General features: G+C 37.7%; 1 protein-coding gene across 1 annotated transcript in view; it reads right to left on the bottom strand.

The window, feature by feature from the left end:
- mical2 (microtubule associated monooxygenase, calponin and LIM domain containing 2) overlaps window positions 1–14335 on the bottom strand; it is a 200815-nt gene that overhangs the window by 15519 nt on the left and 170961 nt on the right. The window contains exons 32-33 of the mRNA XM_062967705.1: window positions 3636–3728; window positions 1611–1704 (exon numbers count right to left, since the gene is read on the bottom strand). Coding sequence (XP_062823775.1) covers window positions 1611–1704; window positions 3636–3728 — 187 coding nt within the window. The remainder of the gene's footprint in view (window positions 1–1610; window positions 1705–3635; window positions 3729–14335) is intronic.

The raw sequence follows: 14335 nt of genomic DNA, 5'->3' as shown, positions 1-14335 counted from the left end.
ATCTGTTTATTTGTTTGGCTATCTGTCTCCCTCTCTCCATCCATACACAGAAAGAGAGAGAGAGAAAAATCTGTGCATGAAGTGTGGACTTAAAAGGTATGTCTATGCTGAGATACAATGTAAGCTGTTCTGAATTTTTTAAAGAGGGACATAACAGAAAATAAATGTAACATTATTCAAGTTTGTAGACCCTTTACAACCCTGAGATGATCCCTTGTTCCTAGAATGCATATATAAGTCTTGCTCCAGCTCTGAAATCCCCAGAAACACATTTTGCTCATTGCCTTTGGAGCGTTTTGTTTCACCACCCCTCCTGTGCTCTTTCCTTATTCATCCGAATCACTAATGAATAAGTCCCACTAACAAAAGTGCCTTTCATTCTGCACTCACACAATTATTAGAGGGGAGTTACATTAATGTCATGGACAGCTACTACTTGCAGGCCTGTCTCTAAATTTGGTTATTCAGAACCTTTGCAGTTCAATAATATTGGTTAACTGTGATGATTTTCTAATTACCGTAATAATACCTATTAAATCACTTGAACTCCATAAGCACAGCCCTGCTTAAGTACAGCTTAACCTAATAAGAACTGGGCATTCATTAAGCAATAATGCACATTACTTTTTAAAAAGGGCGTGAGTGAATGGAACAGCTGGATTTATACATTAGTAGCATAAATATTGCTTTAAGCAAGCTTCCCACATTAAATATTTTAGGGATGGTTTGCATGATCTCTGAAAAAACCTGCATATCAGACTTACAGAAGAGTAGTAATAATTTTCCCTCTAGAACACCAGCATCTGTAGCTGTTTACCAATCAATAAACAGAGAGAATAGCTATCCTTAATATGAAGAATTACAGGACCAATGATAAGGAACAAAGAGCTACAGTCTTTGCAAACACAGCCAAGTCAGTAAGGACACAACATCTTAGTAAACCTTTGCCAAAAAATAGAGCATACGCTTTAAAAACTCAAAGGCATACAAATATATAATGATTTTATATATGTTACTTCCATGCAGGAATGCCTTCAGCCTTTGCCATGGAGTCCTTTCCATTTTCTTTCTCCTTTGAGTTCACCCTCCAACTACTTTGGCCACAATTTGGGGCCATCAAACTGTTTTGCATACACTCTAAAGTTTCACCAGGACAAGAGCCAGGACAAATGGGACCAAGCAACATCAGACTGTGGCCAAGATGGCAAATGTTATCAAATATACAAAAACTAGGAGAGCCTTTTGCCTGAATCTATAGGGATAGTCAAGGCTATACTCCCTCCTCTCCCCTACCACACCGAATTCACTGAGTCCAAACTACTGTAACACTTTGAACTCACTTTGCAGCAATTAAAGCAACTTAAGAAAAATGTATAATCTTCCACATTAACAACTTTTAGCATTTTGACCATACTCTGATGTTGCTTGCCTACACATAGGTCCCAGTTTTTATCTGTGAAATGTTGGAGAGTATGAAAAAGCCTGGGGATAGCATGCCAGACTTTGTGGTCTCAACATAAAGTTTATTCAGTAAAATTTCCAAAAACCAGTTTAACAACTTCAGAAAACAAACTTACTCTTCAGATATTCACAGATTTTACATTCTTTACCTGTTTCTCCCCGTAGTTCCTTCTCTATTCGAACACCATGTATCTCCAGAGCTCTTTGCTTCTCGTCCACTTCTTCCAGCAACCTCTGGATTGCCTAGACAGATTAATATCAATTTATTAAACAAATACATTTGCTAGAGATCTGAAATATTCCTCTTTGGGAAGTATAATTCCTCTAATTCACTGCTGAAGGCATTGTGTGAATTACTGTCTAAATAAAACACTTTTTCCAAAATTTGTGAATTTATGAAATGGCCAAATTAGTCCATCTAGTGGAGCACTATCATCTCAGAGGAATAGCGACTCCCACAAAGTACCAGGACAGAGTTCTTGCATTTTTAAAAAGTGATTCTGATGAGGGAGCCTGCCAGGGGCTCTTTCATCCTGCACAACTATGCTGCTATATAATTATATCACTAAGAACATCCTATGGATTCCCGGAGTTTGGAGTCTCCTGAGGTATTGGAGCTCTCTAGCTAAGAATTCTTAAGACCCCTAAAATGGAAATCCTAGAATTCCCTAAGATGAAATAATGGCAGTTATAGTGGAATTATACCCCTATAATTGTGTAGCATAAAAAGTACCCAGGGAACTTCTTCATTTCAATATCTTCATTTTGAAGATATTTGAAGTTAAGCCCAGGATCTTGGGCATACACAATATGTCTTCGAGCATGAAGCAATGAGCCCTCCATATTCTCCCCACAAACGGGCTTATCACATGAGCCAGGTGAAGTGTTCTGCTTCAACTAAGAAACAGAGGGGTATCAAGGCGAATGCATAGCTCTGTGTGCTGCTGTCTCACAGTGACGCTTCCCCCGTGTGATGGAGGAAGCGTCTCCCAGCATTACATGGGCAGGTCCCAGCGTTGGGGGGGAAGAGTCATATAGCACTTCCACTCCGATTGTGGGCGGGGCCTCCACTATAAGTCCAGTGACGTCATGGGATGGGCAGCGTGCCCATCCATCACTGGACTGGCTGAGAGGTGTCCTGGGACACTTCCCAAGCCCCGCCTGATGAGGTCCATAATCGCCTAATGAAAATGGGTGCACTCAAAGATAGACAAATTCATTTTCTAAATGGTTCTATTTGGTATATCTGAACATGATTCTGAGAGGAAAAGGAACACCAAGAAATTATATGGTGAGTTATAAATGGTTTTGTATGTTTGTAAGTGCATGTGTACCTTCAAATTGCCTGAATTTCATAGGGCAAGGGATACTCAGGGGTGCTTTTTTGAGTACCTTCCTCTGAAATACAGCCTACAGCATCTGGTATTTGTTGTTGGTCTCAAGTTGCTTAGCTTGCAAGATCAGATCTGGTGCTCTTAGGCTATAGATTGCACTAAATACATCTGGAGAAGCATTGTTGGGTTGTTTGTATGGCTGTGATAATTATTTAGATCCTATAGAGCAGGCATGGGCAAACATTGGCCCTCCAGGTGTTTTGGACTTCCAATTCCCACAATTTCTAATAGCCTGCTGGCTGTTAGGAATTATGGGAATTGGAGACCAAAGCACCTGGAGGGCCGAAGTTTGCCCATGCCTGCTCTATAGTCAAAGAACTACAACAGCATAAAGGAATGTACAGTGTGATGAAGACATTGACTTGATCTGATTTCAAGAGCTAAACAGAATCAGGTTTCATTAATATTTTGATAAGGGATTATCAGATAATACCAGTGATCTGTTGGCTAAGAAAGAATCCTATCAGAAACCCAAAAGAGCCACTGACAATATGGGACTAGACAGCCCACTGATTAGATACAATATAAGGTGGTTTGCTATGTCCCTAGGGTTAGAAAAACATAAAATTGCATTTAGATGAAGGAATCCATGTCTGGAATGATCCTGAATGAAACACCTGTAAGGAAGGAATACATAAAGCTTTGAATGACTTCCCATCAATCATGTTTTGGTTCCTCCCACCTATCGAGGGAAAAAGCATCGGCTTTAGCAAACATCTGACGCTCAGTATATTTGATCAAGACTAAGCCATTTGTTTTAGAAGAGGAACATAAAATTACCTGTGCTTTATGAAGTCTTTTTAGTTCCTCTTGCTTAACTAGTTGCTTGTTTTCCTTTTCCAACTTTCTGTTTCTTCTGAGAGATCTTTTTGTCTAGAGAGGGGGGGAAACCACACACAAGAAATCAATGCTTTGTACTTAGCCACAGCTTTTCATGGACTTTTCATTTAATGTGAATGTTTAAGTAGTTTTTCACTGTGTAGGCTAGGCACATTCCAAGCCATTTGTCCTCATCAATAGGGACCTTGCTGTAATTTTAGTCATGCATTAGCAATTTCAGTCGATAAAGGCAATGGTAATGCTCCATCAGTGATGACACATTTATAAACCTTAGACAAATTACCTTGATGACTAAAAAGTAAACATTTGGGGAGTACAGAGTTGCCATTCATGACTTCCTTCTCCTTATTACATCTACAGATGTAATGTCCATTGTGCATTAACAGAGAGATAATATTTTAATGTGAAATGCAATAAGGGGTAAAATTATATATTTTGAGCTAGTTTTATTGGAAGACAACTCACCAAATGTAGTGGGATGGCTTCTACCAGATGCATATGCAACCAGCCCATTGCTTAAAGATTATTCTTAAGACTATAGTAAACCCATTCAATCAATAAGATTTATTTCCATTCAAATGCTCACCATTCAACCATTGATTAAATGGGTCTACTCTAACTAACCAACTAACCAACAGGATGCCAACCATGGTACCCAGAAGAGAAAGGTTTCTAAAGAGGAAATAAAGATCTAAGGACCATGAAAGTGCACCACCACATCAGTGCCTTCATTCCTGTTTTGACCTTGGGAAGGATGATCACTATGAATCAAGAAATGAAGAAAAATATATAGATGAGCTTTGTAAGTGAGCATTGAAGGTATTCACATTGGAAGTAAAGTAAATAAGCTTTTAAAATTTGATAAACATTTTTCAAGCAACATCTGATAAGCCCCACTCTTCTACACGCCATCCTTCTCTCTATCCTTTTTTCATCTGGCGAACCTGGATGAGGTTGAGTTGCAGGATTCATTTAGCATGCATGAAACATGGCATCAATACAGATTACAGCCTCCCTTCCAGTGTCATGTCTGAAAAAGTGGATGTTTTCCCTTGAGCACCCTGTCAACTGGACACAATGAGGAAGATGGATTGGAGTTCAATATCTTTGGCATGCATCTAGAGACTGCTTGGGTGTTTCCTGTGGCTCTTGGCAAATGGAACATTCCTGGAAGAATATTAGGCTGTATCTACACTACAGAATTATAGTAGTTTGACACCACCATTTAATTGTCATGGCTCATTCTGGGATTCTGGGATTTTCAGGTTTTTAATTAGTTATTCTTATTTATTTATTTACAGTATTTATATTCCGCCCTTCTCACCCCGAAGGGGACTCAGGGCAGATCACATCACACATACAAGGCAAACATTCAATGCCTCAACATAGAACAAAGACAGAGACAAACGCAGCTCTGAGCCGGCCTCGAACTCATGACCTCCCGGTCAGAGTGATCTGTTGCAGCTGACTGCTTTATCAGCCTGCACCACAGCCCGGGCTTCTCTGTGAGAGAGCGCTCAAGCGCCACATCAAACTACAAATACCAAGATTCGATAAGGCAGAGCTATGTTAGTTAAAGTGATGTTAAACTGCTATAATGCTGCAATGTAGGTGGTCTGTTATTGAGTAGCTAAAACAGTTGATGATAAAGCAACAGGCAAATCACAGTTTCTCTACATGTCAGTGGATGCATATCTTAATAAAAGAAAGGGGTTTTCTGATATCTATTGACCAAAATACATTTTAGGAAAAGAGAGAAACAGAAGTATTCTTTTATGAATGTTGATCAAAACCCATCAAACATACAAGATATTCCACATGTGGTACTTGACACCAAATAAGCTAGCTAAAATTAGCAGAGGGAAAACCCAGGGAACATGTTGGAAATGTGGTAAGCACACAGGCACCTTTCTACATATGTGGTGGGAGTGTAAGAAGATAAAGAATTTTTCGCAAGAAATACATAAAATGATGACAAAAATTGTACAAAAAAATTGAATTTAAACCAGAAAGTTTTTTATTAGGGATTATTGACGAACAGATAGATAAAAACATAGACAGACTAATATTTTATCTCACCAGAGCTGCGAGAATAGTGCTGGCACAACTATGGAAATCAGAAGATATACCCAGTATGGGACTTCCGGTTGGCTGGTGATGGCGGCAGGCAGGTCCGACTGAGGCTCTGAGTCGGTCAACCGCTGCTGCGATCTGGTAGAGCACGTTTGCTCCCTCTCTCCTCGCGGTATGAGTTGGGGAGAGACGCTACAGCAACAGCAGCCTTAGAAACCCCAGCGCCCCTCACCCCTCAAGGGTGAGAGGCAGAGGGTTTGAGGCACAGCTGGGCTGGCGGATCGGCAACGGGAAGCAGGCTATAGTCTGCACGAGCTGCTAGCTACTGCCACGCCAAGGCAATAAAGACGAAGAAGGAGGGGAAGACCTAATACCCTCAGGAGGAAAGAACAAAAGCCAGTTCGACAAAAGCGACTAAGAGAACTGTGAGTGCTATCCTTAACTATATTGAAGATAAGGGGGAAAGAACTACCTAAAGGCCGGCTATAGGCTGGCAAGAGACACTGAAAGAAAGTCATTTGGAGAGGCAGCGGGAGAAGAAAACGCAGTTAAATTAGTGAAGAAGATCTGGGAATTGGGATAGATTCAACTGCAAACAGACGGGGTATAAAGAAAAGAAAAGAGGAACAAAGGGTCTCCGACCTTGAGCGCCATACTGTTTAGTCTATCCTAATCCTCTTCTTCCAAAACAACGAAAAGAGAACGCCCACTAAAAAGGTGGAGCCCAGAACTCTGGTGAAGCGGCAGAACTGAGTCACCACCAGAAGATATGGTAGCCCGGACGTAGATAGCTGTAAAAATAAAGAGGCGGGCAGGAAGGAACTGTGGCAGCTGGATCAGAGAGGCTAGCCATAGCAGAGAGTGTTACTGCCCTCTGCTGACGGATGAAAGAAAGTGCAAGCACAGAGAGGCTAGCCATAGCAGAGAGTGTTACTGACCTCTGCTGACGGATGAAAGAAAGTGCAAGCACAGAGAGGCTAGCCATAGCAGAGAGTGTTACTGCCCTCTGCTGACGGATGAAAGAAAGTGCAAGCACAGAGAGGCTAGCCATAGCAGAGAGTGTTACTGCCCTCTGCTGACGGATGAAAGAAAGTGCAAGCACAGATTCAAGAGGGAAAGGAAGGACAAGGGCAGGAAGAACAACGGAGCGCAGTGAGCCACTCTAACCCTCAACTCTGGAGATTTTTTTTTCTTTTTCCTTTTTTTTTTAAGAAAGAGAAAAGAGGGCTGGAAAGAAAACAAGGCTGGAAGGAAGAGGAAATCGGAGAGGTTGTAAGGATCCAAGGAGCTGCAAGAACATTCCTGGGACTATCCAACCCCCCCCCCCCCCTTTTTTTTTCTTCTTCCCTGAACGGAGGCAAACAATGAACAATTCGGGAAGGATATAATTAATTGAAACAAAAAACAAAAAGAAACCATCTAAAGAAGTTGCTAAATCCTTGGCAACCATTTGAATTAACTTTTTCTTTTTTGGATTTTATTTGATTTAGAAATACATATTTAGCGAACGTATTGATGTAATTAATTTCATAATTGATTCAATTTGCAGATAGGATGGGCCTCCGTCCTTTTTTTTTCTTTCTTCAGATTGAGATCAATATACCTATTAACTAATTTGAAGTAGTGGCCGGCAATACTGAACAATTATCAAGATGTCCAGTATCAAACCGAGATCAGACAAAGATTCAAGAGAAATGAAGGACTACAAGTTTAATACTAGAAGATCGTCCCTCCCAGAGGACAATTGTTGGAAAGACATTTTACGGGAGATCCATAAGATCTCTGAGAAACAGGATATACTCCAAAAAGAACTGCAATCCATAGCAGCAAAACAGGACTCCCAACAAAAAATGCTACAAGAGGAAATGTTAAACCTAAAGAAAGAGTTGCGTGAAGAGCTAGGCTCGATTAAAAAGGAAACTACCAAAAACTCAAATAATATAAATGAACTTAAAATAGAGAATAGAAAGCTGGACAAGATGAATTCCAAACTACAAATGAGAATCGATAACCTGGAGGAAAAAAACAAAATACTTGAAAAAGTACAGGAAAAAATGGAACACCAAACAATGGAGTTCCAATTAAGATATAGGAACGTACAGGAAGAGGCTGATGAAAACACAGGATGGGTGATCACGCAGCTAACATCAAGAATACTGCAATGTACTGAACAGGAGGCATGCGGACAAATCGATAGGGTATATCGAATCCAAAATAGTTATACCAGGAAAAATAAAGCAATTAAAGACATAATAGTCCACTTTTTGAAAAAAAGTACTCGGGACGAGGTCCCGAGGAAAAGTGCCTCGAATCCAGTCACCTACAAGGAAAGGAGGGTGATCATTCTAAAAGAGTTTCCAAAAGTGGTACTTAAAAGGCGGAGGAAATACTTCTTTCTAACCGATGAATTGAAAAGACTCCAAATAAGATATAGGTGGGACAGATATGAAGGTTTGATGGCAACATATAAAGGTGAAAGAATTTGGGTTACATCAGAGGAAGAGGCAAAAGACTTTTATAAAATAATTAAAAGAGACATAAATAAAGAAACATCACCTCAACAATCGGGAGGAGGGAAATTTCCCAGAAACTCAAAGAAAAGGAGATTCGCCTCACCTAGAGAGGAGGAGTTAACAGTTGCTCAACTAGACCTGGCTGGGACCCTAGACCTGAATGAGGATTTGGAGGAAGAGTCATCGGAAGAAGAAGACAGGATCGAGGAGGATGAAGGAAACCTCAAAGATGAGTAATGTCAGTCTATCACTTAAATGCTTTTCAAACAATGTCAATGGGTTAAATTCTCCCATTAAGAGGAAAGTAATATTCAATAAACTAAAAAAGGAAAGATGTAGCATAATAGCCCTGCAGGAGACGCACATTTCCCAAAAATATAGCTATTTGTTAAAGAACGAAACTTTAGGGATGGAATTTATATCAGCTGACAAGGAAAAAAAAAAGAGGGGTAGTAATTTATGTGGACCCAAAACTCAATGCGGCTGAACAATTTAAAGATACGGAAGGTAGAATGATCGCAGTAATGATAGATTCTATACTTGGAAAAATCCTTCTATGTAATGTTTATATGCCTAATGGCCCGAAGACGAAATTTGTTAAAGCATTAAGAGAAAATATTGAGAAAGTTGAATGTGATCAAATAGTTTTATTTGGAGATTTTAATGGGGTCTTGGACATACACAAAGATAAAACAAAACAAAAAACAAAAAAAAAAATATCAGGGGCCCTTCCAAAAAACCTTCTTCTATTAAAAGAAGAATATGATTTGGTGGATGCGTGGAGAGAATGCAACCCAGAAGAAGCAGATTATACACATTATTCTAGTAGACATCAAACCTGGGCTAGAATTGATATGATCTGGGTCTCAAAATCAATTCTGCCTAAGATTAACAACATACAAATCCTTCCCAGGGAGGCATCAGACCACTGCCCAATTAGTATGCAGATTAATAAAGAACTGACTACAAAATATTGGAGACTAAATGAAAATTTATTGAGACAAGAAGAGGATATAAGTAAGATTAACGAGATGACGACCGAGTATTTCAGGTTCAATGATAATGGGGAGACCAGCCCGCAAATTGTCTGGGATGCTTACAAGGCGGTAGCAAGGGGTTTTTTGATTCAACTCAACTCTGGGAAAAAGAAAAAGAGAGAAGCAGAGGAGGAAAATCTGAAAAGAGAAATAATGAGGAGGGAAAAAGAACTGAAAAATAAGCCTAGAAATAAAAAATTAGTAAGAAGCTTAGAACTTCTAAAAAAACAAAAAAAGAGCCTGGAAATAGAGAACATGGCTAGACAATTAAAATGGGTTAAGCAAAACTCTTTCGAAAACGCAAACAAACCAGGGAGGTGGCTAGCTCGACTAATAAGAAAGAAGAAACAAAATCAACAAATAACGAAAATTAGAATACAAGATAGAATAACAACCATAGAGAAAGAGATAAAGGAAGCATTCAAGTTTTTCTATGAAAATTTGTATAAGGATGAAGGTATTAACCCCGAAAGAGTGATGGAGTATCTAGGTAAACAGAAACTAGAAAAGACATCAGAGGAACAAAGATTAAAACTCAATAAAGAAATTTCAGAAGAAGAAATCCCCAAAGTAATCAGAAAATTAGAAAGCAACAAAGCTCCAGGGCCTGATGGCTTTACAGGAGGATTTTATAAATTGGAACATAGTGAAGTAATTAGATATTTACGAAAATTAATGAATATAGCCTTACAAAAAGGAGTTGTCCCGGATTCATGGAAAGAAGCAAGGATTACAATGATCCCGAAAGAGGGATCAGATTTAACGGATGTTAGGAACTTCAGACCCATATCGCTATTAAATTCGGACTATAAAATCTTTACCAAAATTTTAGCAAACAGATTAAATGAATTTTTATCGGACTGGATAAGTGAAGAACAAACAGGGTTTTTGCCATCAAGAAATATTAAAGATAACGTACGCACAATAATTGATGCAATTGAATACTATGACCAAAACATTCAAAAAGAAGTAGGATTTTTAGCATTAGATGCCGAAAAGGCTTTTGATAATTTAAATTGGCAGTTTTTCAAATTAATGTTTCAGGAATTAGATATGGGCCTGCAATTCCAGAACGGGATCAATAGCATCTACAGCGACCAATGGGCTAGGATCATAATAAATGGGGATGTAACAGAGAAATTCAGAATTGAAAAAGGTACGAGACAGGGATGCCCGCTATCCCCTTTAATATTTATTTTTGCGCTAGAATTACTCCTTAAAGCGATCAATATACACACATAAATACATAAATACATACAATATACATACATAAATACATAAATACATACATAATATACATTATAAATACAGGGCTTTTGCCGACGATGTTATATGTATTATTGAATATCCAAAACAGAATATACATAATTGGTTCGACAAAATTGGGGAATTTGGGAGGGTAGCAGGATTTAAGATTAACAAAAAGAAAACGATGATTCTCACTAAAAATATGTCCAAGGAAAAACAAAAGGAATTGAAAGACACTTCAGGACTAGAAATTCCATCTAAAATCAAATACTTGGGTATTTGGATCTCAGCCAAAAATAATCAACTATTAGACCTAAACTATACACTTAAATGGTCTGAAATCCAGCAAGACTTAAAGAAATGGACTAGCTTGAATCTCTCATTAATGGGAAGAATAGCAGCAATCAAAATGAATATTCTTCCCAGATTAATGTACCTATTCCAAAATATCCCGATTATTAGGAAACCCAAACTATTCAAAGATTGGCAGAAGGAAATAATGAAATTTATATGGAAAAATAAAAGACCCAGAATAAAGTATACCACAATGATATCCACAAAAAATACAGGAGGATTTGGTGTCCCTGACTTGAGATTATACCACAAAGCTAGTGCTTTGTATTGGATTAAAGACTGGATTAAATTGGAGAAAAAAAATTATTAATTTTGGAAGGTCATGACCTAAGGAGAGGGCGGCATGGGTACCTCTGGTACAAAAAGTCAAAAATTGAAAAACAATTTGGAAATCACTACATTAGGTCAGCCCTGTTCAGAACTTGGGAAAAATATAAAAAATACTTTCACTCCAGAACTCCGATTTGGTTGTCACCATTAGAAGCCAACCACAGAAGGCTACTGGGCTGGTTAAAATGGCCTACATACAAAGAAATTTTGTTGGTTGAAACAGGGAATGTGGGAGCACCGAAACTAAAAGAGTTGGAGGAAATCCAAAGGATAAATAAGAATATAACATGGTATCACTATATCCAACTAAAAGAAGCCTACAAAAAAGATCTAATTATAGGATTCGATATGGAGCAAGGGTTTTGGGAAAAACTCCTTCAAATAGGAAAAAAAAAATATTTCCATATTATATAACAAACTACTGAGCTGGATGACAGAATCAGAGATAATTACCAATTCTATGGTCCAGTGGGCTAGAAACATAGGAAGATCTATTTTAATACAGGAATGGGAATCAATTTGGCGAGTTAAAATGAAATACACCTATTCCACAGATCTGAAGGAAAATTGGTTGAAAACCATACATAGGTGGTATCTCACACCAAAAAAATTAGGACAAATGTATAAAAATGTTAATGCAAGCTGCTGGAGGTGTAGAGAACAAATAGGTTCATACATACATATGTGGTGGAGTTGCAAGAAAGTCAAAAAGTATTGGGAAATGATATTAGAGGAATGCAATAAAATTTTAGGAACACAATTCGAACTTAAACCCGAGCTTCTCCTGCTAGGGCTATATGACCATCAGGATAATGTGGATTCTAATACAGATAAACTTTTCACCTTTTTCATCACAGCAGCAAGAATGGTAATCGCCAAGTACTGGAAATCCGAGAAACCATTGATGAAAGACTGGTGGGTTGACAAAGTGACTGATATAAAAGATATGGACAAATTAACCTTCCTATTAAAGAAGAAGGATGGCAGAAAAACAAAAGAGACGGACTGGTCCTGTTTGGAGGATTATTTAAAGAAATAAAGAGACTGTAAACAAGTGAAGGCAAAAACGACAGAAGAGTAGGAAGAGAGAAGCATTAAGACAGGAAGTCGCCACACCCCCCCTATTCTCCCCTCTAACTGACCCGTACCTATCTTTTTTTTTTTTTTTTTTTTTTTTTTTTTTTTTTTTAATAAATTTTTATTTTTTAAAACACAAAAAATACATACCGTAGACATACAAAACATTTACAATTCCCACCACCAACACGAGGATTGTTTTCTTTTTACATATTCATTTCTTTATGAGACAATTTTTATATCTTTATCTTAATCCATTTCCAACCTATATACTATATAACATTTGTATCTTATTTCTTATGGCTTGATCTCCAGATTGATTCATGATATAGTTCTTTACCATTGTCCATCTTTCTTCCATTTCTCTTGTTCTATTTTCATTAGTTTTTACAACATTTAGTTTCACATTCATAATTTCAAATTCCATTTGCTCCACCATATATTGGTACCATTTATTTACTGTCCATTTTGATTTATCTTTCCACCCTAATACTATTACTGCTTGTGCACATTCAATTATTGCTTCTTTTATTTCCCTTTTATTTCCCATTTCCTCTCTTTTCCCTAATACCGCTATTTCCTTTGTTATGACCCACTCATTTCCTAGTATTTGATTTGACTCATTTTGTATAGTCTGCCAAAAATATTGTACATGTTCACATTCCCACATCATGTGCATAAACCGCCCTTTCTGATGACATCCATGCCAGCAGTGACTACTCCCCTTTTTATAGTAGTATGCTAATTGGCAGGGTGTACGATACCATTTGTGCAATATTTTCCTCCTCATTTCTCGTACTCTGGTATTCCTTTTCATCCCTATTGTCTCTACCACATTTCTCATCTCTTGTTCTGTGATTTGCAGCTCCGTTTCCCACATACTTTTCAGATCCCGTATTATACATCCATCAGCCTCTATGAGCATTGTATATATTTTGCTGGCCTGTGCCTTCTTTCCTTCCCCCTTTTCTCTTATTATCTTTTCAAAGGCGTTATCTTCTCTCTTAACCATATTAATATTTTCTTTTATTTTGCAATATGCACAGATTGCTCTTATCTGTAACCAATTTTCTTCTCCAAGCCATTGTTTAATTTTATTTTCTCTTACCGTTCCCTCTCTGTCATATAGTTGTTCTAGTCTCTCTATTCCTTTTTCCTTCAATGTTTGAATATTTCTATTCATATTTGATTCCTTATCCTTATTGATTATCCATACTGTTGACATTTTAGATTTTAAGCTACTTATTCTCCCTTGCCATTTCTTCCACACTTGCATTGTTCCTTTCATTGGTCCTATTAATTTATCTATATTTCTCTTATCCCATTTTCTAAAGATTATTTCTTCACAATTAACTCCATTCATTTCCTTTTCAAATCTCACCCATTTTTTATTTGTCACTTGTAATTCTATTGCTCTTTCAATTTGGAAGGCATCACTATATAGCTCTAGGCATGGACAGCCCCATCCCCCTTTCATTTCTTTTGCAATTATCAATTTTTTCCTTACTCTTGGTCTTTTCCCTCCTTCAACCCAATAATTTAGTTTCCTATCCCATTCCTTTAATTTTGCCATGGGAGGAATTCCTGGGAGAGCCTGAAATAAATACATCATTTTTGGAATTATCAATATTTTCAATGCCCTTATCCTAGACATCTGTCTCAAATTTTTATTCTTCCACCTACTCATTTGTTTTAACATTCTCTTCCATGCCATTCTATAATTTCCATCTATTATTTTATCAAGTGTCTTAAATATCCAAATTCCCAAATACTTCATCTTTTTAATACCCAATTTTAAACCTGATTCCTTCCTTATCTCTAATTGTTCCTTCGGTGGCGTATTAATAAATAATATCTCTGATTTCTCCATATTTACTGATAGCCCTGATACTTTTTTAAACTCCCTCAATATTATTTTCATTGATTTAATCATTTCCCTTGGTCTCTGTGTTAAAATTATTGCATCGTCCGCATACAGGTTCAATCTCAACTCCTCCTTCCTCCCAAT

Source organism: Anolis carolinensis, chromosome 1 (assembly GCF_035594765.1).
Source record: "Anolis carolinensis isolate JA03-04 chromosome 1, rAnoCar3.1.pri, whole genome shotgun sequence".
In the NCBI taxonomy this organism is placed as follows: Eukaryota; Metazoa; Chordata; class Lepidosauria; order Squamata; family Dactyloidae; genus Anolis; species Anolis carolinensis.
The sequence above is the reverse complement of the archived record's forward strand: the minus strand, read 5'-3'. Positions and strand labels throughout refer to the sequence as shown.